Here is a 27,836-nt window from a genome sequence, read left to right on the forward strand (position 1 = left end):
TGAATTACTCCGGGATATTGGTTTGTTTTAACTCAGAGGGAGTGTCAGCCACATTAAACAGCTTAAGTCATTTGCGGATTAATGCTTATTGGAGACGTGAACCGTTTTAAACGATTCAGTTCGATTTGGTGAACTGGTTCAAAAAGATCCGGTTACATCGAATGATTCGTTTGCGAACCGGATATCACTACACTATTGTGTTTTGAACTCTCTCACAACAGACACGGAAGAGAAGACAATTATGAATAAAGTCGTAGTGTTTGCTATCTTTGGACCAAAATGTATTTTCGATGCTTCAAAAAATTCTAACTGACCCTCTGATGTCACATGGACTACTTAGAAGATGTTTTTATTACCTTTCTGGACATGGACAGTATACCATGCACACAGTTTGAATGGAGGGACTGAGAGCTTTTGGATTAAATCTAAAATATCTTAAACTGTGTCCCGAAGATGAACGGAGGTCTTACGGGTTTGGAACGACATGAGTTATTAATGACATAATTTTCATTTTTCGGTGAACTAACCCTTTAAGCACAGCATGCTCACCAATCAAACAGCAGCGTTGCTCATCTCAGTTTCTCCAAAACCAAACCAGTTCTCTCTCAAGAGTAGGCTAATAATCAACTTAGATACAGATACATTTTCTATTTGGCCTACATGTTTGCATCTTTATCTTTTACTGGTTTGCGTGGAACACGCACATTTGTTTAGTGAATTTCACAAAAATACTCGCTTATGTGCGCATTCAATTGATTCAGTCGAGTTCAAATGATCACTAAACATTTGTCATGACATCTCTCTGCATGCATAATAAATATTTTCGAAATTAATTATTTAAAAATTATAATTCATAATATTAAATTTTTATTGTAAGAACAACAAAAAATTGGATCTGGCATTGCAAAGATCTGCTAAAACAGCTGCCACAATAAAATCCACACTCAAAACACATCTGTTTAGCTTTGCATTTCCTGAATGAGCTGAATGTACTGTTTTAATTAATCATAAAACATTTTTTTTATTATTTGAACATTTCAATTCCTTGCTTTTAGTGTTGTGAATATTATTATGATTAATGTCTTTCATTTTATATTAAGCACTTTGAATTACCATTGTGCATGAAATGTGCAATACAAATAAACTTGCCTTGCCTTTTCTCATGAGGACCACGGAGGCTAAATTTTACACAATAATGGGCCTGAAAGTTGGAGCTCACCTGCACGACTGTGGAATGGAGACTGGATTCTGGACAGCGAGAGCCACACTGTCACCCTTCTGAAATATCAAGTCATATGGTCCCTCCAGCATCATCATACAGTACAACACACAACCTAGAGACTAAGGTACAAAATACAAAGATTAAACAGCAGACATAACAGACTGCCACAGACATAACATTATGCTGACCTGAAGGAGCAAAGTTTAGAAAGGACAAAGTTTGCTAACATTAGCCATGCACAGACATAACTAAACAGACTGAACAGCAATCAAACAACATGTCATGGGACTGTTGCAGGATACAGTAATTCACGCTGTTTTGAGAAGGAAGTGTTGAAACGTAAATAACCTTGTAAAAACAAAAATGAGAATTACCCAAATATCTGTTCTCTCATCAATGATACAGTGACTCTCCACATTAAAGAGCTCTGGTGCTCTGTACGAGATGGTGCACCTCTGAGCGGCCCAATCCTGATAGCGAAAGTGTATAAACATGATTCTTTTAATGTTCTGATTGGCTGAAAATGTATTGATAAGTGCCGCTGGACAATTTTCTGCTCTAACCTGTACTGTCATGGCCTCCCGTGAGCCCCGAACTTCAATCCTGGCCTTGTTCATGGAGCCCAAGTCCATTAAAAAAGGGCGATCATTCTCATCCAGTAAAACGTTGGTGGGTTTCAAGTCCCTGTTTCCAGAAATAAAGCTCATGAGTGATAATAACAACAGGAAAACATTTCAGGAGGATATTCAAATGAACATTGTACATGACCACAATTGTGCATTATCCTTCAGAAATCATTCTAATATGCTGATCATCAATTTGATGGATTCTTGCTGTATAAAAATCATTAATTTCGAAAAAAAAAGTTTGAATTGTTGTAGTGTACATATTTCAGACTGAAAACAGGCTATTCCTCGGGAGTTATCAGTTCAGTGCCAGGACAGCTTTTGATAGGGATGGGCGTTTTCCGCAAATATCACATTCGAATATTTGAGCTCACAAAAAACAAATATTCTAATATTCGTTTATTTAAATTAAGTTTAATGAGACAGACGTTATTTTTCAGCAACATTTATTGTTTCCGTCATTTTGAACAAGCTTACACACAATAAGCTTGAACATTACACATCGTGTTTTGTAGCTGAAAACCTTTAACAATGCATGCAAACAAACAAAAGTACAGACTAAAAGCAAAAAAGAAAAAGTGAACAAAGAAAAAATGTAAAGCAGCCTGCAGCAATAGGCTATTGTAGAATGTAGCCTACACTTAACTTTTAAACTTTTAAACTGTCAGCAATTTTCTTTTGCTTTTTTTTCTATTGTTTTACATGTTCTTGTTAATAAACACGGGCATGTAAACATGATCGGGGGCAAGTCGGCTCCTTAGTCTGTTAACAAGGCCGGCCGTGGAGAAAACGCGCTCTGACGGCACAGACATTGTCGGGACTCACAAATAACAGTGTGCTAAGCGAATAAGTTTTGTGAAGCGCTTCGTGTTTTCGTTTTCACCACTGAATGGGATCCTCATCTGGTGGAATACATGGCTCCAGCAAGAACTGTTCCCACTCGTCTCGGCTGGAATCATTGCTGGAGAACTGGCTCTGCCTTTTCCGACGAGTGGGCATTGCATCCTCTTCATCATTGGTGATGGCGGCTGCATCCGCTCCACTCGCATCAAGGGAAATGTTCTGATAATGTTTAAAAGTTTTTTTTTTCTTACTTCTCTCATGTTTTCATCGAGAAACCTGAGATGTTTGTGCCGAGGGTCTAGGGCGGACGCGAGAAGAGGAGTTTTCACTGCATTCTCCAAGTTAGCTGTGTTTATTCGTTGCTTGTGAGATGCCGCAACAATGTTCTTGAATTCGGTCACTTTCTATGATTCTCCACGGCATATTTGAAGTACTGTAGAAGACCGCAGTTCTTAAGGACCGTTCACATATCGCGTCTCTTGTGCGCTCAAGTTCGTTATTTCCAATGTAGGCGCGAGGTATGCGCACTGGAAGCGACGCGGACGCGATGCGCATGCAGTGCGGTGTGCCCGACTTTTCCAGGCGTGTCCGCCCCGCATCGAGTTAAAAACATCTAAACTTTTCAGAATGCCACAAGCGCACCACAGGTCATGTGACAAGAACTAAATATTCAGCTTCATCCTTTCCCGTAACAACGTTGAAAGCTCAGCCAAGATGAAGGAACAGCTGATCATAGCTGTATATGGATTGCCATTTTGAAATAAATTTAGTAGCAGAGCTACTGAAAGCGATTTTATTTATCCTTTGCTGAAATTTCCGCGTCTTCATGGAGAGAGCGCGTCATAGTTGCTTAGCAACGGCAGACGCCCCAGGAGCGCTTCGGCCCGAGTTCTTTGGAAAGGAGAAAGCGGCGCGCCTAGCGTTTTTTGCTTTTTATTTTTTGCTTGCATACATCTTCAAATATGCCGTGGAAAATCACAGAAAGTGACAAAATTAGGATTATTTTGAACTTTTTTTTTTTCGGAGAAATTCGAATATCATTTTTATTTATCGAATAATTAGAGCAGAATGAATATTCGAATGTTCGACTATCCGTGCATACCGCTAGCTTTTGATATCTACAGAACTTTGATATAATATCTTCTTTGGGTCACTTATATAGAAAGTCTCTCTAGGATTCATATAAAAGAACCCCTCTGCTTTTAATGCATCCTGTTTCATTCTGGAGCATAAGTGAATGCTTGAACTAGAGGTCGACCGATATATGCGCATGTTCAGTCCACACTCAGTGGTCATGGCGAGCGGAGGAACGGAGGAGCTTGAACGGCCCACACATTTTGGATTCCCTGTCAGATATAATGATGAAGGAAAGAGGTTAGAGTGAAAAGATTGTGCCAGATCTTTATGAACAGGAGAAGAAAAAAGTTGTGGATGAACTATCCCGAGCATCCTCTGTTGAGCTCACGACAGACGGGTGGACGTCCAGGGGGACGGAGAGCTCTGTGACAATAACTGCTCACCATCACAGCACACTGGAAGATGAGAAGTCGGGCTATTATGTTAAAAAGAAGATATTATGTGCACTTTAAGATGATTTCATATATTTTAATTTAATAATTTAATGTTAATTAAGAAAGACAAAACGTACACTGTAAAAAATTGCTGTAGTTTCTACAGCTAAATTTTACAGAATTTTCCTAGATAAACATTTTACAAGATGCAGCTGTAATTCGCAATGCATTATGGGTCAAATAAGGTTTTACAGTTGTTAACAGTATATTTCCCCGTCAACTGTAATTCATTTACAAGAAGCAGGTGTTGTCACTGTAGTTCCTGCTTTTTACACTAACTTACTGTAGTGTGGCATTATGGGATTGCGCGTGCATCATTCAAATCAGAAACCCAGCCGACTGGAGCAGCCCGAGAACGATTGAAGATTAGAGGCTTTATTCATAATTCCTGGTAAGTTCACTTAATTATACTTGAGAAATATATCCTTTTTATATTTATTTGAGTTAATGTATAAGCGATATCAGGTCACAATAGTCTCCTATCCTGACATTTAGAAAAGTGGCCTTGGTAACTTCTGTTCAGTAAATTTTCTTATTGTTATTTAGTTCATTTTCTTATTGAGAGCATTTAAAGTAGTGTTTACCTAACTTTTATCATATAGCCCAATGCAAACGATTGTCATAGTGACTAACGTTACTAACGTTATCTGTCGAAATAACTGACAAACAGCAAAATATGTGAAAATTTTTATATGTGTTCATTTGTTTGTATGTGTTCAAATGTCCCATATTGCCGTGATGCCTTATTATAAGTGAAAGACATCTTTATATGCCCGACTGGACAAGTTAGCCTGATTAAAAATAAAAAAAAAACAGAAAAAAAAGACTGAGGAAACATCGAAATGCGAGACTGATTCTGATTATATTAACGTTTCATTCAACATCAAAACAACATGCTTAACGGCACAAATAAACTCACGGAAAGTACATGAGGTAAATGTTCAAATGTTGAGTTTATTTATGATATAAGAAGCATCACAAGTGAGCTGTTTTCGTGAGTATCACGATTGCAAATACATAGTCCAATACACAATTAGTTAACAAGTTACTTACTTCTTTTAGACACAATATTAACTGTTGTTCTATTTCACCAACGAAAATAGTTCCAAACAACGATCCAATCAAAACTATTTTCCTCATTCTCAAATCAAAACTAAGCGGTGTTTTTGCTGAATGATTCAGCTTTTTGAACGGATCTGTTCAATGAATGACTTGATTCATGAATGAGTTGATTCACTCGTTAAGTTATTCGCTGCCACCTAATGGCACGTTACACGTTTAAAAGGTATCATTGCATTTTTCCAACATTTATTAATTGTATTTTCAAAAATTAATGTAAAACATTAATGTCGTTACACAGTTGTAATTTTGAACTGTAAATTAATTAATTTGATTAGTGGTACAGTTCTACAATGTAATATTATAATTTATTATAGTTTGTTTATTCTAAAATATATGCCATTTTCTGTGTTAATTTTGGTATCATTTATGTGCTTTAAAGAAATCACAAGATTATTTTCTTTATTTCTTGTAGGTGCAAAGAATAGCAGCTGATGTGGAGAAATGTTTGATGCTTCAAGACTCTGAAGCTGATTTTATTAGGTAATGTATTAATTCTTTAAATAATTTGATAAACTTGTAAGTTAGATTACATTTTATATTGAAATACTGCAATGTAGGTTGAATTATTGCTTATATTTCTTTTTCAGGTTCACCCAGTGGCTTTTGACTATTTGAGGGTCAGATGGTTGTGAATTCAAACCTCAACTTTGTAGCTGGATTTGGAGTCTTAATACAACTTCAGTCTGATATCCCTGGAACAGACATCTTTTGCACACTTGAATTTTTTCAAGGTAATAAGTTTTACTTAAGTAATTTCATTTGCGAAAAAGGTTACTTATTTAGTTTATAGGGTTACTCCACCCCATAATGACAATTTAGTCAATCACTGTTAACGTGATTAACAGTGATTAATGTCGTTTCAAACCCGTAAAAGCTTTGTTCGTCTTCAGAACACAATTTAAGATATTTCAGATGAGAACAAGAAGGCTTGCGTCTGCCCCACTGACTGCCAAACAATTAACAATGTCTAAGCCCATAAAAGTATGAAAAGCATCGTCAGAATAGTCCATCTGCCATCAGTGGCTCAACTGTAATTTTACGAAGCTACAAGAATACTTTTTGTTTGCAAAGAAAACAAAAAGAACAACTTTATTCAACAAAGACGTTATTTTTGTTTTTGTTCAAATCAAAGCATAAATAAACATTGAAAGCGTGTCCATGTGACCCAGCTGACACAGAACAGCAGCTGCAGTTCAACAGATACTCGCTAAAATGGCGCTACACTGATGCATAGAGGAGGCGAATTGTTGAATAAATCTTTATTTTTGTTTTCTTTGCATACAAAAAGTATTGTCTTTGCTTCATAACGTTACGGTTGAACCACTGATGGACTATTCTGATGATGTCTTTCATACTTTTCTGGGCCTTGACAGTTGTAATTACTTGGCAGTCAGTGGGATGGTCAGAATCCTCCCGGTTGCATCCAAAATATCTTAAATTGTGTTCCGAAGACGAACGAAGCTTTTACGGGTTTGGAACGACATGGAGGTAAGTGATTAATGGCAAGATTTTCATTTTGGGGTGGAGTATTGGTAAATGCTGATTGTATTGTATAAGTGGCATTTTGACATTTATTTTATTGAGCTAGTTTCATTCAATACTTAACTTTATCCTGATGCTTTTGCTTGTTTTTATGTGCAGATGTTTTCTTGGAATCACAACACTCACTGGATACAAGACAGACACATAGAGGCAAAACAAGTGGAAAAGTCTCAGAAGAGGGACAACCCTCGTGTGTGCTCATCTCAGAAAGTTGATGGACTTTCAGTATGTATTTATTAAATTGTCTTTGGCAGGAATATTCTTAATTTAATAGAACATAAGCTCAAACAACAGAATTTGTGATTTAATGTTGATTCCAGCATTTTATTTTAATCATTTTCTTTAAAACTTTTTTTTTTACAAACTAACAAATACTATACAAATTCTGTTGATTGACCTTCATTTTTATAGAAAGTTGATGTTCTACTATGGCTTATTTTTTTTACATGTATTTGTAGTTATTTGTGATGCTATGTTATTTTTATGATAAGATTTTAACTGTTGAAAGACTGACATTTTTATTTTACCAGTAAAAGCCTTGCAATGTCTTTCTGCCAGTTTTAATAAATACTTATTTGCAACATCATTGACTTCATTCATTTTTATTCATTTGTAAATGTATTAAGATAGAGCTCATTATAATGCATTGATATCAGTATTTTATAGTTTACTGTTAAAATTATTCTTTAAAGCAGTTTCATTGTTAAATTATTACAACATCATATTGTATTTAGGGGTATTTACATGATTTTATTGGCAACTTTTGTTGCCAGTTAAATACTGTAATTTAATGAAATTACAAATTAATGCTGTAAAATATGTTTACAGGTCTTTATTGGCAACTTTTTTGCCAGGTAAATACTGTACTTTAGTGAAATTACAAAATATTGCTGTAAAATAAAATACTAGTAAAATTCAATGTTACTGTAAAAAATACTACAAACTACTGTATTTCACATACAGCAATTAACTGTAATTGGCTTTGCAGTAATTTCCTGTAATCCAATTTACAGCAATTAATATCATTTTTACAGGATTTTGGCAGGATTGGCAACTTTTTTGCCAGTAAAATCCTGTAAATTCTACAGTACATTTTTTACAGTGTATGTTTATTTGTCTTGGCCTTTTTTCTTTTTTTTTTTTTGCTGATCCGAAAAATGATCCGATCCATACAAGGACGAGCGAGCGCGGGTTTGACTAGATGTATTTGGAGGTTATTGCTCACGTCTCGTTCTGCACATATCCAAATGTTTCCATATTCGCAACGTATCTGAATGTTAAACTATAATATTTTTTATTTATTTAATGTAAACTAGACGGAAAAGATCATCCTCTTCACATGAGCAAAAACGTCCTTGTGGACCGGTACATGGTCTATTTAAACTGACCAGTGTAACCTTTTAAATGTTTGGTTGACTGTACTTTATTTTAATAATGAACAGACTGCGATGTAAGTTTAAAATTAGAATGCACTTTAGATGTTCTGTGTCATTTATACCAAACACTAATGTTGCTGGTTGCTAGTGTGTTTGCAGCACTACTGTTATTTATTTTTTATATATTTATTTTTTTATATTTTTCAGTTTAATTGATTTTTATTTCTAAAATTGTATTTATTTAAATGTATATTTAAGTTTACATTTATGTTCCAACAAACTTGAAAAATTCTACTTGATAAATGCTCTAAAACTTTTATGTAAATGATTGACTATATATATATATATATTACCTGTTTTATATATTTAATACTTGGTCTATTTATTGATTTTGTTTGGTTAACTTTGGATACATTTTTTATTTTAATACCATGCAGTGCACAAAATTAAGATTCGAGAGATGGTTCAAGTCAGTGCTCAATAAATGATAAGTTTAGAAATGTTGTGCATCCACTTATTATTAGTGTGACATTTTAGCATGTAAATGAAGGGAAAAACTTCAAGATATCGGCCCTAAAAATCGGCAGCACATATCGGCCATCGGCTGACCCTGACCTCTAAACATCGGCATCGGCTATAGAAAAACCCATATCGGTCGATCTCTAGCTTGAACCTTTTGTAATAGTTGTGTACGAGTCCCTCAGTTGTTCTCAGTGAAGAAATGAAAAGATGGATCTCAAAATCATACAGTCATTGCCTGAATGGGTTCATATAAGCAAAAAAATGCGGAAAACCAATGAATTGGCAAGACGTAGAGGATTTTTCTGAAGAACAGTTGCCAGTTCAGATGTGACTTATGAGCAACCATCACATACACACACACACACACACACACAAACAGGAGTGGATCATTTAAGTAACAACATACAGTATTAAGAACCAAATCTGTTTAAATATTGCTATGCTTTATCATAAAACCTTGTTTTATAAACTGAAAAGTATTGTTCATTCTTAGTTCATGTTAACTAAATGTAAATGACCACTGTTAACAAATGTATGGGGCTACCAATTACATTAATTACTATTAAGTAACTAGTTATTTTTACAGGTTCCATCTTCAATGCAAAACTAATGATGGATAAATTTTTCCTGTCAGTACCTGTGTGCATAGCCTTTGTCATGTATTGCTTTGAGGCCTTCACTGATGCCATGCAGAATGTGTAGTATGCGGCTCTCTGGCATAGAGCTTCCCTTATCCCGCAGCTTCTCAAGAACGGACCACAGACTTCCCTTCTGCACATAAAACGCTTTTAAATGGCATACTATACATTGGATTTATTAGAAGTCTGGAATTGAAAAGCAGAACACGGTCCACTTACACTGATGTATGGGAGCAACAGCCAGGCCTCACACTTTCCGCCACGCTCCATGAAGGTGTGTGCAGTCAGGCTGAGGATGTTGGGATGGTTGAAAAGGCGGTGCATCTCCACCTCAGTCTGAGCCTCTTTGCGGCCCTCACGGTCATGGCAAAGGATTCGCTTTAGAGCGTAGAAGTGGCCATCATGTGCACCTTCTACCAGATCCACATAGCTGAAACCTCTAGAAGGTACGATGAAAATAATTATAAACAATAGAATCACAATGAAATTACTATTTGTCTAAATTACTATTTATCAAGCTATATCATCCACTTAATTTCCCTTAAGCACACTATAATTAAAAACTGTCATCCATAAATATGAAAGAGGTACCATTTTCAAACATATTTCTTCCATATTTTTCCTTGCCAAGGTGGCAATGTTGGGCTCACACAATACCGGTCATTTTTAAAGGAACAGTTTAAAGGAACAACAACAACAAAAAAAAACCTAAATATTTGCTGAAAATGTACACACCCTTAGGATATCCGAGATGTAGATGAGTTTCTTCATTAAAGCAGATTTAGAGAAATTTAGCATTACATCACTTGCTCACCAACGGATCCACTGCAGTGAATGGGTGCCCTCAGAACGAGAGTCCAAACAGATGATTAAAACATCACACAATAATCCACACCACTCTAATCCATGAATTAATATCTTGTGAAGTGAAATGAAATGCTGTAAGTTTACAAGAAACAAACCCATCACTAAGACATCTAAACTGTTGTTTCGAATTAAAAATAAAATAAATAAAAGAGCCCAAAATCCATATAAAGCTTCCTCTAGTGGAAAGGTCCATCTTATTGTCCTCTCTCATCAAAATCCACCAACATATTTGTTAAGAACTGTTTAGGGTTGTTTTCGATTAGAAACTGTGCCTGATCCTTGCATATTTTTCTCCCGATTCAAATGAGACACTTTTTCAGTGGAGAAAGCAATATTAAGAATAGAATATTTCATGTCATTACGAATGTCATTACGATGGATTTTTTTATTATAAACACACAGATTGATAAATTCATGAGTCGTGTGGATCATTGTGATGTTTTTAATTAGCTGTTTGGACTCTGACAGCACTCATTCATTGCAGAGAATCCATTGGTGAGCAAGTTATGTAATGCTAATTTGTTTTTGTTTTTTATCTGTTCTGATTAAGAAACAAACTCATCTATATCTTGGATGGCCTGAGGGTAAGTACATTTTCAGCAAACATTCACTTTTGGGTGAATTATTCCTTTCTAAGTATTTTAAGGACTAAATAGTCTAGTTGAGGAGTCTTACCCTTCTTCTAGTTTCTGGATGAAGTAATATCTCTTGTTGTCAATGGTGATGGCACTGCGCGAGCATATACACAAAGCTTGTCCCATCTTCTTTGGAGCATTGCCTATGACCGACCATGAATGAAGGAGAGGCTCTGTAAGAGATTTAGACTTGATTAGAATTTTTTTTTTAATTTATTTTATGCCATATTCATTTATTCAGTTTTTTTTTTAAATTATAATTCTACTCCATATTCAGAACAGAGCAATGTGTACGACTGTCACACATGAATAAAACACTAAAGCCTGTAGATAAAAAATATTATTATTTATTATTAAATGCAAGATAATTTAGACCGACTGGGCAAGTAAACGTAATACTGCCTCTCTCAGTGTCCAATTTTCCACTAAAATAAATTATTCATGGTGTAGAACAGAGTTTTCTGATTGGCTTCCTACTGTTTATTTTACTTTTATGACGTACGCTGTTGTGGAACAGATGCTACTTGCTAGTGAAACGCGTTGAGATGTGAATCTGTCACAAGGATTCATGACTCTGTCCTACTCATAGGCGCAGGGCCAGATTTACGCATAGGCATAATATGCACATTCCTATGCTTGCTTATCCAGGGGAATGAAGAGATATGACATATGCTTCGATGTTTGTAAATAGTGCAATTAATATGCAACATGTGTAGGCTATAGTCAAAGTTTAAATGTAATATTAAATATTCATTATAATATAAGAAACATGATGTGTTCAAAGAGATCAAAACCCTGAAATAACGTTGAGAATAAAAAAAAAAGCCAGAGATGTTGGCTTATTAGTATTATAAAAGTGTCATATCTGTGTCCTCTTATGTCAGGTTCTTATGTAATCAATAATTAATTCAAATAAGAAGACATGCTGGCTATTAACAATCAAATTATATCACTATCAACAAAATTCATAGATGGACTGTGCATAAATGGCTGCCCACTGCTCTGGGTGTGTGCTCACAGTGTGTGTGTGTGTGTTCACTGCTCTGTGTGTGTGCATTTCGGATGGGTTAAATGCAGAGCACAAATTCTGAGTATGGGTCACCATACTTGGCAGAATGTCACTTCACTTTCACTTTTCACTTTCACTTCACTTTTAAAGGTTAAGTTTAAATATATTTTAAACATTTTAATGTAGAAATATTAAATGATTGGAAAAATGATTGATTTTTTTTGGGAAGTTGTGGCCTAATGGTTAAAGAGTTTGACTCCTAACCCTAAAGTTGTGGGTTCGAGTCTCAGGCTGGCAATACCACGACTGAGGTGTCCTTGAGCAAGGCACCGAACCCCAACTGCTCCCCGGGCCCCGCAGCATAAATGGCTGCCCACTGCTCTGGGTGTGAGTTTTTGAGTATGGGTCACCATTTTTGGCTGTATGTCACGTCACTTTTTTTTCCACTTTCACTTTTTAAAATATGAACTATACTATCACATAATTTAGTGGAACATTAATATAGTAATATAGAATCATCCTCTGTAAAGAAATGAGGTGTGGACATTTGAGAATTTATTATTATCTTTCTAAATGTGCGGTCTTTGGGCCTAAAAACTTAATGGACAAAGTCTAAAACAAAAAATTCATTTGGTCTATATAGCTAATTATGCCCTTCATGACAACCGTGAGGCAGGTTAATTTTTTTTATAACTCATCTATTTAAGATATGTGTGCGTGGATTCAGCAACCAGCTCCTGCCTTTTTGCCCATTTTCGATGATCTGGGAGATGATGGCAACGGCCCACTCCGCCCACTTTGAGCTTCAAAACGCTCTTCAGAAAACTACGGGTGACGTCACAGACACTACGTCCATGACTTTATACAGTTTATGGGCCAGAACTGGCCACGACACTGCGCCAATTAATGGAATGTTCTTTCTCAGTTCTCAAACAATTTTAGAACTACATTCGATTTTTAATAATTGAATGCAAGCGCTTATTCAGAATTAGCTTTGGCCAGATGTGTGCAAACACACAAGGAATTTGTTGTGTGTTTTTTTAAGGTGCTCCTGGTACATACATACATACACATCTGACATGAGAACAGAATAAAAATAAAATTAGTAAGACTTAGCAATAAATAATGTGTATGAATCTGGAACAGTAGATTTATGTACAAATTTATGCAACTTTACTTTATATAGAACTGTATAAATAAAGAGATATGCATATGTATTTACATAACACTTGAAAAAGGCAATAATTTAAGATGTCGAATTATTGACAGAAATGAATTACAGAACACAGGTAATGATTCATATGTTAGCGGTTTAAGCTGGAGATGGCATGGTGGAAAAAAAAAACTTTTATGCCTAGATGTTCTAGTGCACAGAGATCTGTAGCATCTGCCTGAGGGGAGAAGTGCAGACAGGTTGTGTCCGGGGTGAGAGGGGTCTGTGATGATGTTACCTGTTGCCCATTTCTTCACTCTGGAGTTGTACAAGTCCTGAAGACTGGGCAGGTGCACACCAATGATCCTTTCTGCAGTCCTAACAGTCTTTCTGCAGTCTTCTTTAATCTGATTTGCTGGCTGACCCAAACCAGACAGTTATAGAAACCAGACAGTTTTTTGCGATAGAAAACATTTGTTTGCTTGGGTGGTAGCTAATGTTAGGTCTATTATATTAATAGGGAAGGTTTTTTTTGTTAGTTTTTTTGCCTACGTCACGAAAAGAGGCAAATCTGGCCCTGCATAGGCAGTGCGTGTGTGTAAGGCTTATTCTTCTGGTTAAACCAGTACTGATTACCAGGGCCCCAAAGGAAGAGATGGCACTTGAAAAGTCTGGAATATATTTTATTTCACCTGGAGGGGGGGGGGGGGGGGGGGGGTCGGCATCAGGTCTGCCTATGCATCTTGTACAACGCCCCTGGCCACGGGGTCTTGGGGCAAAAATGTCACTAAATATAACAAATATAATCTATTACGTCTGTTACTAACATAGTGTAAATGAATAGAAAGTGGCGTTAAATTAAAGATGTTTTCAGGTGTTTTAGAGTGCTACGCATTATAACCAATCACACACGATTCTACTTAGCTTAGGAATGCAATGGCAAATCAGAGGCTCTCAGATGAGTCATCGCTGAAACTCAGCAGCTTTGTTGGACGCTAATTCCGCGAATTCCCTCATCATAAACAAAGCGCCGATGTGCGTACATTTCGCAGCTTTAGTGGTTATAATTTTTTTTGAGAGTTCGACAGATCAAAATTAGTGATAATGATGTGAACATAATTTATTCGCCGTTTGAAAAGCCGTGGAAAGGAAACTTATAATGTTTTAATCACATTAAATACAAATTATGTCCCATTAAACATATTTTATTAGCTTAAATGACACCCATGTCTGGTTCTTGCCTAAAAAGACAGGTTTATGATGTTTATAATTAATAGAGCTGGCTGCTTTTCGCCTTACCATGGAGTTGGTTCACCCTCCGCGTGAAGTCCTACACATCGATCGATTTCTGAATTCGGATCCGAGGTAAACGTGGCATCTTCAAGAACTGGTTTGTGTTTCGATTGTACGCATCGAGCGAGACCCGTAACATTCACATGTAGACTAGGTTTTTATCTAATTAACGTTACATGATGGTGTTATCAAGCCATCCGATATGGTTCTACATAATGATTAAAGTGAGATTCGGTTCACCTTATGAGACGCTCTCCCTGTCCTCCGCTTATTTCTCCGGTTTCTTCCGTCTACCAAAAAAAAAAAAAAAAAACCTAACCGTGACGTATTCTAACGTAGGCTTTCGGTTTAACCCATTCAATGCTGGTCCCAAAGAACATCCTTGGTTAGCCAAGTGCTTGTTGCCTAAAAAATTCCTCTAATAAAATTGACGAATTAGTGGAAAAAAAAGTTTCTCAATTTTATTGTGGCCTATAGGTTAATTATTTATAATTAAATCGAAAAAGATTTCGTGATTTACAGTTAAATATCCCATTAAAATTCGGGTTATTAAATTACATTTTTGTTAATATTTGCATCAACAATTAAAATGTTTTAATATTATATAAAAAAAATGGCTAACGAGTCTAGATGTAAAAACATTTATCCGATTTATTGTGGTCTAATGCTAAATTAACTTTAATGTTTTTTCATATTAATGCTCTTATGAATTTTTTATTCATGATTTACAGTTCAGTATTGATTTTCCCTTTTTAAACCGATAATTATGATAATTTATAAAAACAATATAATTGTTAATAATTGCATAAAATAATGAATTTTATATTACATAATATTTATTTTTAATATTTTACAACATTATAGTTAACTCCTAGATAGAATATCATGTTATTTTCTCCATCATTACAATTATTAATTGTAATATTCAAAAATGTAAATAAAAATGTAATATTCTAAAATATATTAGAATATTAAAAGAGAACACATTAGCTAAAATGAATAAATATATTTAGTCAACATTATATAAGATAATATATGTTTTTATTTGATTTCTTAAAGTTATTATAAAATGTTAAAGAAAATATTTTAAAATCTTTTCCGTATTGGGGAGAGTAAAAACAATGAATTGCATACACTTGACAACGTCACCAAGTTATTAAAAGAACCACAACAACAAAAACATAATTAAAAGCTATATTTTAATTTTGCTTTTTATTTGACAGAAAAAAAAAACTTTCCCCCTTTTAGTACTCTTCCCCTTCCTCCTCGTCCTCTTGTGAATCAAGGCCCACTTCTTCGTAATCCTTCTCCAGAGCTGCCATGTCTTCTCTGGCCTCAGAGAACTCTCCCTCTTCCATGCCTTCACCCACATACCAGTGCACAAAGGCTCTCTTAGCATACATCAGGTCAAATTTGTGATCCAGACGGGCCCAGGCCTCAGCAATGGCTGTGGTGTTGCTTAGCATGCACACAGCTCTTTGCACCTTGGCCAAGTCTCCTCCAGGAACCACAGTTGGGGGCTGATAGTTGATTCCCACCTTGAAGCCAGTGGGACACCAGTCCACAAACTGGATGCTTCTTTTGGTCTTGATGGCCGCGATGGCGACGTTGACATCTTTTGGAACCACATCTCCTCTGTACAGCAAACAGCAGGCCATGTATTTTCCATGCCGTGGATCACACTTCACCATCTGGTTGCTGGGCTCGAAACAGGAGTTGGTGATCTCGGCCACAGAGAGCTGCTCATGGTAGGCTTTTTCAGTGGAAATGACTGGAGCGTATGTGGCCAGGGGGAAGTGGATACGAGGGTAGGGCACCAAGTTGGTCTGGAACTCTGTTAGGTCGACGTTCAAGGCACCATCAAAGCGCAGAGAAGCAGTGATGGAGGAAACAATCTGGCTGATGAGCCGGTTGAGGTTGGTGTATGATGGGCGCTCAATATCCAGGTTTCTCCTGCAGATATCGTAGATGGCCTCATTGTCCACCATGAAAGCACAGTCAGAGTGCTCCAGAGTGGTATGGGTGGTCAGGATGGAGTTGTATGGCTCCACTACAGCTGTAGACACCTGGGGAGCTGGATAAATGGCAAACTCTAGCTTGGACTTCTTTCCGAAGTCAACAGAGAGACGCTCCATCAGAAGGGAGGTGAAACCTGAGCCTGTTCCGCCACCAAAACTGTGAAAGACCAGGAAACCTTGTAGCCCTGTGCATTGGTCAGACTGTGCGCAAGAATGGACAAAATGTGCATTTTAGTTTCGGTTATATATATATATATTTTTTTTAAGTAAATGCAACACTTATTATTGACATTACCAGTTTCCGTATGCGATCCATCACGGAGTCAATGATCTCCTTGCCAATGGTGTAATGTCCACGGGCATAGTTATTCGCTGCATCCTCTTTGCCGGAGATCATCTGCTCAGGATGAAACAGCTGACGATAAGGTCCCGTGCGGACTTCATCTGAAAGAATAACACCACAGAACCACATAAAACCAAATCCTGACCAGCACTGTTGCTGTTGACTAAAACTAATTCAAATAATTCATTAAAGCAGAAAAATTTACATTATTATTTTTCAGTTAAATTACTGAAAATGTTATATATATATATATATATATATATATATATATATATATATATATATAAAATTCAAAATATTACAGATCCCAAGAAATTGTCACATTTATTTCTCAGGAATTAAAAAAAAAAAAAGAAACACTAATAAATGATTATGTAAACAATTTAAAATAAGTTGCATTCAGTAATAATTATTGTTCCTAGATGTTCTGAAAGCATTATAATGGTGTGCTATCTATTATAAGTTCATTAAATGATTTTACTGATTACATGTTAAAATGACAAAAACATGGCCTTAAATTTAACAACTTTATGATATTTACCAATGACCGTTGGCTCAAGGTCTACAAAGATAGCACGTGGTACATATTTGCCAGATCCAGTGTCGCTGAAGAAGGTGGTGAAGGAGTCATCATGGCCACCCACTGGTTTGTTGCTGGGCATCTGGCCGTCGGGCTGGATACCATGTTCCAGACAGTACAGCTCCCAGCAGGTGTTACCCATCTGGACACCAGCCTGGCCAATGTGGACAGAGATACACTCACGCTGGGGAGAGGAAACAGATGGTTACTAACGGAATGTTGCATGGCATTGCATGCATAACATTAATAATTTGTGTATGTTACTCCGAAACATAACTACCCAGCTAAAATAAAAATGTTCTAAGAACGTTCTGCTAACATTTCTTAATTTTATGAATTTTTATTTCAGAATATTCTTTGGATGTTTAAAACAATGCTTTTTTTGTAAAATGTTTAATTTTTCCCCCTTTTTCTTTGTAATGCAAATGTTAGTGGAACATTCCATTTGATCATTTTACTGACATTACGGAATTACTTTTAAAATGTTCTTGAAACATTTTTAAACAAAGCCAGCTTTGAATTTATATTATGTCATGTTAAACAAGTGTTTGTTTGGAAAGGGAGTTTCCTGAAAGACTCAACCTTTATGATGTGACAATTGCCACATTCGGCAGGCAGACCTACTAACCCTCAGTCATGGCCAGTATTGTCTCTTTTACACATACACAAAAAAACACCAAAAAAAAAAAAAAAAAAAAAAAAAAAAAAAACCCGACACAAACACTATTTTACTTGCTCCTCACACACACACACTCCCTTGCAAGTCTGAAGAAATGAAAAAGCATGAGATGTCGACAAAAGCCCCAACAGGTTTATATAGGAATACTGAGAGCTACACCCTAGTGTGGAATTTTCATCTTGTGTCCTAAAAGGTTTGTTTGTTTTCAACATTAATAAGAAATATATGTTACGGAGCATTAAATTAGAACAGAATGATCTCTGAAGGGTCATGTGACACTAGAGACTGGAGTAAAGATGCTGAAAATTCAGCCGTGTGTTGAAGGAATAAATGACATTTGGAAATATACTCAGACAAAACAGTTATTTTTATTGTAATAACATTACACTTTTTTTTAAATCAAATAAATGCAGCCTAAAGAAATTCAAAGACCCCAGAAATTTGCATGAAAGTTTAGTAACCAAATACAGTCACAAATTAAATCACTAAAACATGAATGATACAATAACAATCTCTTAAAACATGGTAAAATACCATATAAAACATGATATTTCTGTGCTAAAAAGGTCCAAAAACACAGGAACACCATGCTAGACATGGATAACATACACTCAATAAGCTATAAAAAAAAAGTCCTGATCAGGACCCTGATGAATGTATATCAAATTATAAACAAATGGATTAAAAAAAAGTATCTTTTATATATATAACAAAATATACAATTTCATTATGTGATAAACTAAAAGAGTGTGTAGTGATATGAATCAATGGTTGTCATTGATCAGATTTGATAACGAAATGTAGCGATTGGTCAGTTTAAAGTCCCAAAGTCAAATATTTCTTTATATTTTCCATATGCTGTATGTCAAGATAGTGATTCTGTAGTTCTACTCATGGGTTTGATTCCCAGGACTGATAAAATGCAAAATGACTGGATAAGTGTCAGCCAAATGCAAAGATGTAGTAGGTATTGCCATTATGCAATCAAAGCATTGAAGACACCAATGCAAAAATATGATTCACATGGTTGACATAGAAGTGCTCTTTTATGATTCAACCCCTAAATCTGGCTATGCTCCAGAGAGGTGGCCTACATCAGCATTAGAAGAAATATCCAGACTTTGATTCTTCTCTGCATGCATGACTTATCCTCTGCATTTATTATCCTGGGGATGGACACCATTTTTACCCCTCTGTCCTTTCTACATATTGGCGAGTCATTGTGGAGGGGGATGGAACATTACACAGGCAGTCCGCCTAGTTTGGGCATGGCAGTCAGGCAAGAAGTTCTTTATGGGTTGTTAAAAGGCGTGTTTAGACAATAATTGCGGGCTTCAAACTTTCAAAATAAAGTGTTTAAGACAGTTAATAATGTCCTTAGTTTTATCATCAGTTCAAGCCCGAAAGGGGAACAGAGTGGTGTGACAGACAAAGTGATGAAGCTGTATGTGTTTGCAGAAGCCACATATGGTTAAGACAGCTGACTCACTCCACTGTGTGCTGGATTTGAGACTTTAGGCTTTGCAACTTTACAGATCTTCATTATGCACCAAAAGCTTGTAACACTTCAAGGAGAAAAGGGGAGGGGAAAAAAAAAAAACAAAAAATCATATGACCCCTTTAACACAACTGTTAGCTATACTGGGTGGCAACTGACATCATGATTTGTAAAGAAATTAAAAATTGCTTTTAATTGGATTTTAGTAGTAAATCAGCCAATTCACGTTTCAAACATTAAAATTGCAAAATAAAGGTTTAGATCATTAATCTTTAATACGTCACCAATTAAATGTTTGTGTCATTCAAAGCACCCAAAAGAAACACAAAAGGACTTAGGATTTGGAAACTGAGAACCATTTGTTCTCAGTTTATATTTTGAGAACCATTTGTTCTCAAATATATTTTCCAAGCAAAAACAGACTTTGAGATCTACAACACTGTTTTAGTTGTATACTGGGGGCCTGTAGGCACTGCATTTCACAATGCATATTTGTTTTGGACGATCCTTGGCACACAATATTTCACATTTATTTAATCAAATCTTGAGATTTTAGAAGATTCATAAATTAACTAGGACCATTTTTATAGTACCCACTTTAATGAATGACGTCATCTTACAATAATATCAAGAAAAACAATTAATTGCTCAATTGTCTTATTGAGTAATATTTTAAATATTTCAACCAGCATGAACAGGTTATGCCTTTTTATGGATCATGGGGCACACAGACATGCTGAGGCAGAATGACGCATCAACATTCAACAAAAGTCACACACCCATAACCACGCTGCTAAAGGCATAAAGCTCCCAGTATTTCCACAAGGAGTGGTTTTGCATGTTGTATAAACATTTAACCGTAGTAACTATTATTATGTCTTTAATAGAGTCATTACGGAGCATTAAACTTTCTCCATTCTCAGATTTTTTTTATATTAAAATGAACTACAATTAAAATGAAGTACATCAAACATTTGCATACATTCTTACACCACACGTGTCTACACCAGACGCGAGGCAAAATAATATCGAACCCATTACATAATCATCGATGCGGTCTAGACTGGATGCAGCGCTTTGCGACCATACACTGTGGGTGCGACACGACCATAGACTGTATAAAAACACGACAAATAACCGACAGTAAACCGTTGCATCGTTCTTATTATGACGTTCTGACACAAAACACGCAGTCACGTCCAGTGTATGTTAGACTTTAGCTATTGCTAGCGATTGCTAAAGCTGTTGCGACACCTCAACTGTCGCATCCGGTTAAAACATTGGGCGTTTCTCAAGCTGCATCCGTGTTGCCAAGTCCGCATTTTCCCGCGTAACAGGGATTATTTAACACGGTTTTCGCGGGTTGTTTTTTATGTCAGTGGGTTGAAGAGATAATTAACGCGATAGTTTGCTCCTGTGGTGCTAATTTTACCAGAGAGGTCGACCAAAAATAAATAAATCATACAAATAAAATATTAAAATAAAAAAATACATACGATGTTTACCCCCTGGAACGCGATTATTAACGGAGACCATCCGAAAAGCGAAAGGGCTAGTTTTGAATAAAAATTGGGCGGGTTTTGTTAAACCTGGCAACCGTGTGGATGTCGCATTAGCAGGCAGCATGCGTCAAGTCTGGTTTATTTCAGTTAACCGAGCATTACATTCGCGAGTCATGAGCACTTTACAATTTATGCTTTACTAAGAATAATGGTTGAATTTATAACTGTTAATATTTTAAAATAAGATCTTTATGACGCATGCAGCCTTCAAATGCGACCTGCGTTTGAGGAGCGGCCATGGTGTTAGCTCAGTGGTAGGCTAACGTTACCTAATATGTAACCTACATTATGGCCCAATTTGTTTAACGTTACTTAGTCGAAGAACCTGTCACAGTAATAGTAAAAAAATAAGGGTCTACTCACCATTTTTCTTTAAAATTAGGTTTTCTGGCGGGAAAATAGTTTGAAGATCACTTGAACTCTCACTGCGTACCTGCAATGGGGTATGAGTGAGACAATCTTGCCGCTGCAATGACAGGAGTTTGACTTTATACCAACAGCAACACAGAGGAGGAGCAACGTGACACTCCTTCAAAACTCCCAGTGCTCATAGGCCAGTATAATTAGACTATAATATAACGAAAGACCACCCCAAATAACAGCATTTCACAAAACAAAAATCAGAAAAAAATACTTTAGGTCATTATATATTATTTCTACTAAGCTACTGGTTACTTTATTTTCTATTTTTTTTTTCACTTTAAACGAATCAACCTTACAACGTTAAATTACTAATAAATAAACAAATAAATAAAAAAATAGCACTGTCCTAAATATGATATTTCACATAACAGATGTTTACATATACCCCACAAGACAAAATAATAACCGAGTTTATAAAATATGATCCCATTCAAAAGTGTACATACCCTTGAGTCTTAATACTGTGTGCCATTTCCTGGATGATACACAACTGTTTTTATATTTTGTGATAGTGGTTCATGAGCCTCTTCTTTGTCCTGAGCAGTTGAACTGCCTGCTGTTCTTCAATAAATAAATAAATAACTTTGTTAATGCTTTGTAAATCATGGACAACCCATTTCAAACAAATCTCACGTAGCTCTATTCGATTTTCTGCAACAAAAGCAAATAACTGCACTTCTTTTGGACGAGTTCGAATCACGAAACGACCAGGCTTTTAAGACCTTTATTATTATTATTATTATTAAGCTTACTTCTGCTGTTAGCTGTTAAATCAAATATTTATACATTAACACATGATACCAACATCACGTAGACAAAATGTAATTGTGATGGACATGTTTGATTTGATTGAAAAAAATGACGAATCTGCTGCAGATCGTTTCACTGCTGGATTTAAGCTCAGGAAGTCACCAGATAACACGGAAACCAGACAAAACGTTGCCGAACGTTTTGTAAACGGAAACGGTGGTGCGTTGAACACCCTGTTCTGATGACGCAAGAGTCGCAACTATGACAGCTGACAAGGCCATTCTTTGTGTTCTTTTTAAATAATTTATCGGAGACTGATGGAATGGTATAAATACGTTTTTAATACTGCAAAATATGCTCGGCGTTACAGTCACTTCCTCTGCAGTCCAGAATAAGTCCAGAGAGCATCCCAATCGAGTGCAGGGATTAAAATACCTTTGTAGTAGGCTACAGGGTTGAGCGAGAGGATTTAAACCCAAACGATGCTGCAGGCTGATCTGGATTTTAGGGAACCAGGGAAGTGTTCTGGACACGCAGCGCCAGATGGGACCCTGGAACCTGGGAATCTGGTATAGTTTCAAATTTTTTAAGAATTATAATAATAATATATATATATTTTAATGTTAACCCCCCCCCCCCCCCATTTTTATTTAATTTATTTATTTGTTCATGAGTCATTTTGAAGGTAATAGCTAACATGACTGCAGGACAGCACTGTACTTACTGTAGAAGTGTGAAGAGATTTGTGCAGTGTTGCCAATTTAGCAATTTTGTTGCTAGATTTAGCAACTTTTCAGACTACCCTAGCAGACTACCCTGTTTTTCAAAAAGCACCTAGCAACAAATTAGCCAATTTTAAAATGTTTTTTGGCATCTTTTAAGCAACTTTTGTAAAGTGACTCAAAGATAAAAAGGCTCATATTTTAATCTAAATTACATGAAAAGAGGAAACCATTGAACAGCTAGAGCAGCACATCCATAGATCAAAATAATACATCTTTAAACACTAATAATTTACCATCATTGAAAAATTTGAATACAACCAGTGAATACAAATCAAAAAGTGACACCGGTAGTCTGCTTTTTATTTTGATCGCACTGTATAGCCGAGATAAAGTCCACAACAAACAATAACAAAGCAACTGATAAACCTTTATGGATCCAGTGAACATTAAAATATTATGCACTGATAAAGTGCAGAGTAAAAATATAGTACTTGTAGTAAAGTGAATAATATAAACAGTGAGTACAACAGTACAGTAACATACGTGATATAATAGATTTATAATAGCACAAATTATATGTATAATATGAATAATACCATAATAAATAAATGAACAACAATAGCTGAATAATAGCAAGAATAATATGTAATATGAAAGGTTGAATAATACAGAATAGACAAAAATGAAGAATAAATTAATAGTAAATTATAGAGTAAAATAAATAATCGTGAAATGTAATTTTAGAATACTATTTCTGTAATAATTATTAAACAAATTAAGACACAACTACAACCCGAATTCCGGAAAAGTTGGGACGTTTTTTAAATTTTAATAAAATGAAAACTAAAGGAATTTCAAATCACATGAGCCAATATTTTATTCACAATAGAACGAAGATAACGTAGCAAATGTTTAAACTGAGAAATTTTACACTTTTATCCACTTAATTAGCTCATTTAAAATTTAATGCCTGCTACAGGTCTCAAAAAAGTTGGCACGGGGGGAACAAATGGCTAAAAAAGCAAGCAGTTTTGAAAAGATTCAGCTGGGAGAACATCTAGTGATTAATTAAGTTAATTGATATCAGGTCTGTAACATGATTAGCTATAAAAGCTTTGTCTTAGAGAAGCAGAGTCTCTCAGAAGTAAAGATGGGCAGAGGCTCTCCAATCTGTTAAAGACTGCGTAAAAAAAATTGTGGAAAACTTTAAAAACAATGTTCCTCAACGTCAAATTGCAAAGGCTTTGCAAATCTCATCATCTACAGTGCATAACATCATCAAAAGATTCAGAGAAACTGGAGAAATCTCTGTGCGTAAGGGACAAGGCCGGAGACCTTTATTGGATGCCCGTGGTCTTCGGGCTCTCAGACGACACTGCATCACTCATCGGCATGATTGTGTCAATGACATTACTAAATGGGCCCAGGAATACTTTCAGAAACCACTGTCGGTAAACACAATCCGCCGTGCTATCAGCAGATGCCAACTAAAGCTCTATCATGCAAAAAGGAAGCCATATGTGAACATGGTCCAGAAGCGCCGTCGTGTCCTGTGGGCCAAGGCTCATTTAAAATGGACTATTTCAAAGTGGAATAGTGTTTTATGGTCAGACGAGTCCAAATTTGACATTCTTGTTGGAAATCACGGACGCCGTGTCCTCCGGGCTAAAGAGGAGGGAGACCTTCCAGCATGTTATCAGCGTCCAGTTCAAAAGCCAGCATCTCTGATGGTATGGGGGTGCATAAGTGCATACGGTATGGGCAGCTTGCATGTTTTGGAAGGCTCTGTGAATGCTGAAAGGTATATAAAGGTTTTAGAGCAACATATGCTTCCCTCCAAACAACGTCTATTTCAGGGAAGGCCTTGTTTATTTCAGCAGGACAATGCAAAACCACATACTGCAGCTATAACAACAGCATGGCTTCGTCGTAGAAGAGTCCGGGTGCTAACCTGGCCTGCCTGCAGTCCAGATCTTTCACCTATAGAGAACATTTGGCTATCATTAAACGAAAAATACGTCAAAGACGACCACGAACTCTTCAGCAGCTGGAAATCTATATAAGGCAAGAATGGGACCAAATTCCAACAGCAAAACTCCAGCAACTCATAGCCTCAATGCCCAGACGTCTTCAAACTGTTTTGAAAAGAAAAGGAGATGCTACACCATGGTAAACATGCCCCGTCCCAACTATTTTGAGACCTGTAGCAGAAATCAAAATTGAAATGAGCTCATTTTGTGCATAAAATTGTAAACTTTCTCAGTTTAAACATTTGCTATGTTATCTATGTTCTATTGTGAATAAAATATTGGCTCATGTGATTTGAAAGTCTTTTAGTTTTCATTTTATTAAAATTTAAAAAACGTCCCAACTTTTCCGGAATTCGGGTTGTAATAACACAACACAAAAAATTGTGAGTTTAATTAATGAGCTCCTTAAGTATAATATATACATGTGCACACACACAACAAAATCTTCTAAATCAATCTCAGCTCAAGATACACATTTTATTTCAGTTTTCAGTGTTAGCTTTCTCTGGGAATAGAGTGTTTTAGTTGTGATGGCAAAACCTGACAAATAAAGACTGAACCTCCACCGGTTCCCTCAAGATTTTCTGTTTTATTCAATGAATGAGTAAAATAATGAAAACAACTTGACGATGCTTGACATTTTGTTCAAAAAAGCACATTACACATTTTTTCATATATGGTAATAAATATGAATGGGTGTGTGTGCAGTTTACGTTGTACAACAAAATGTCAAAGTATAGTTATGTTTATCACAGACCCGAATATGAGATACTCCCCGAAAAAATTATTAATCAAAATTAATAATCATTATTACAACTTTAAGTGCAATAATAAACAATGATTTTGTCATGATATTGCAGCTGGACTCACTACGAGTTCCTGTGTTTTTCATTTCTAGGCTATTTGTGTAGTTTTTGTGTAAAGACACATACAGTACATGGTCAGCATTGAACAGCCTGTATAAATCATTTTAAATGCAGTCTATAGTATTGTGATTGACTGAAGAAACTGGTTTTATTTAAATTAAAATTAATAATTCCTTACATTAATATAGCGCTTTACATAGAAGGGGGAATCTCCTCAACCACCAGCAGTGTGCAGCATCCACCTCCAAATATGTGACAAAAATAACAGAAACATTTAATAAGGTAATTATATTAAATTATATTGTTATAAAAAATTACCCTTACAAAGGTAAAACATGCTCCTGAAAGTCAAATCCGAGGGAGAATATGACCAGGGTCATTCTGGGTTGTAACCACTGATCTATATATATTATAGATCAGTGGTTGTAACTAGTACAAACACAACATTAGTCTGTGGAAGTATATTCTTGTCTCTTGCAAATGCAGAGAACAGCTTTCTTCAGCTTTCCTCAAGGATTTCCTTTTCCTGTTTACAATTGGCTAAAAAGAAAAAAAAAGATGTTATATATATATATATATATATATATATATATATATATATATATATATATATATATATATATATATATATATACATATATATATATATATAATCAGTTCACAGTTTTATGATAAGCTATGAAATCCTTAAAATCAAGTGATAATAAACGTAATCTTTGTAAATAAGTAACGTCAGTGAAATTAAAGAGAGATGCTTGAGCTCCATCACTAATCCTGACAGTCTGATATTGTCTTGTCAAAGTGATAATACCCTGAGATCTGTTTTTATTATTTTGTGACGGTTTGTAAATGCCCAAGCTGCAGACGAGTTAGGTATGTTTTCTTCTGTCCTGATGTAAAAGAGTTATGGAGAGTTGCCTGCTCCAATATGGCAGCGATGTTGAAGTGCGGACGAGCGGTCAATGAGGCGTCTAGGTATTTATATGTCTATGTGCACATCAACCTGGAGAGAGCTGGAGAAAGATGCCTAATACTACAAACATTAAATCTGCATTAAGTTGCCAGTTCCAATTGGTCAATAATAAATGCACATTTGTGACCCTGGACCACAAAACCAGTCTTAAATCGCTGGGGTATATTTTTATCAATAGTCAAAGTAACATTGTATGGGTCAAAACGATTTTTTCATGCCAAAAATCATTAGGGTATTAAGTAAAGATCATGTTCCATGAAGATATTTTGTAAATTTCCTACCATGAATATGTCGTAAACTTATTTTTTTATTAGTAATATGCATTGCTAAGAATTCATTTGGACAATTTCAAAAAGGCGATTTTCTCAGTATTTAGATTTGTTTGCACCATCAGATTCCTGATTTTCAAATAGTTGTATCTCGGCCAAATATTGTCCTATCTTAACAAATTATACATCAATGAAAATATTAATTATCCAGCTACGTTTCGTATTCTACGTAAAATCGCTGTTTTGTGTTAAATCAGCTTTTAGCAACAAATCAATCTGCCTTTAGCAACTTCCCCTGGAAATTAGTTGGCAACACTGAACTGTGGTTCCTAATTATTGGCCTCTCATTTCAGAATGAATAGACAAACATTTCAGGTGAAGGATAATCCACTTCTTACCTCTGAGAATGTGTTATGATCTGTATGACCTTATTATTTTTATTGTAAGTATTAGGCTTATTATTGCTAATCACTGTTGTTGTGCAATGATATTTTAATATTTACCATTATATAATAAAAGGAGTATAGAAAAGTTTATATAAGTCTACCTTAAAAAAGTCTACCTATAAAGTTTACATTAATCAGTGTCTAGGACACCTTCCTCAGGAAAGCATATGGACCAGAATACATTGCAGTTACTAAATTATATTTAGACAGAATATAGAAGTTCCAGATCTATACTTCTGCTCTTAATATTTCAGT

At 35.7% G+C, this 27,836-nt stretch overlaps 2 protein-coding genes across 4 annotated transcripts in view; both read right to left on the bottom strand.

Annotated features, from left to right (window-relative positions):
- Nucleotides 1-27,836, bottom strand: part of LOC132142383 (serine/threonine-protein kinase 16-like) — a 498,700-nt gene that overhangs the window by 6,051 nt on the left and 464,813 nt on the right. Inside the window, exons 1-7 of one of the 3 annotated variants that reach the window (XM_059552201.1) lie at nt 14,660-14,732; nt 11,005-11,137; nt 9,682-9,901; nt 9,462-9,595; nt 1,786-1,906; nt 1,597-1,692; nt 1,220-1,341 (exon numbers count right to left, since the gene is read on the bottom strand). In XM_059552201.1, coding sequence (XP_059408184.1) covers nt 1,220-1,341; nt 1,597-1,692; nt 1,786-1,906; nt 9,462-9,595; nt 9,682-9,901; nt 11,005-11,090 — 779 coding nt within the window. In that variant the 5' untranslated portion in view covers nt 11,091-11,137; nt 14,660-14,732. Of the gene's footprint in view, nt 1-1,219; nt 1,342-1,596; nt 1,693-1,785; nt 1,907-9,461; nt 9,596-9,681; nt 9,902-11,004; nt 11,138-14,425; nt 14,733-27,836 lie in introns of those variants that run through there. The other 2 variants (XM_059552199.1, XM_059552200.1) reach the window with 2 other exon arrangements.
- Nucleotides 15,602-21,571, bottom strand: LOC132142380 (tubulin alpha-4A chain-like). Its single transcript, XM_059552196.1, has 4 exons — nt 21,463-21,571; nt 17,322-17,544; nt 16,733-16,881; nt 15,602-16,638 (listed from the first exon to the last, which is right to left on the bottom strand). The coding sequence occupies exons 1-4, from the start codon at nt 21,463-21,465 to the stop codon at nt 15,664-15,666; spliced, it is 1,350 nt and encodes a 449-aa protein (XP_059408179.1). The 5' UTR covers nt 21,466-21,571; the 3' UTR covers nt 15,602-15,663.

The sequence above is a fragment of the Carassius carassius genome, chromosome 6 (genome assembly GCF_963082965.1).
Source record: "Carassius carassius chromosome 6, fCarCar2.1, whole genome shotgun sequence".
Taxonomy (NCBI): Eukaryota; Metazoa; Chordata; class Actinopteri; order Cypriniformes; family Cyprinidae; genus Carassius; species Carassius carassius.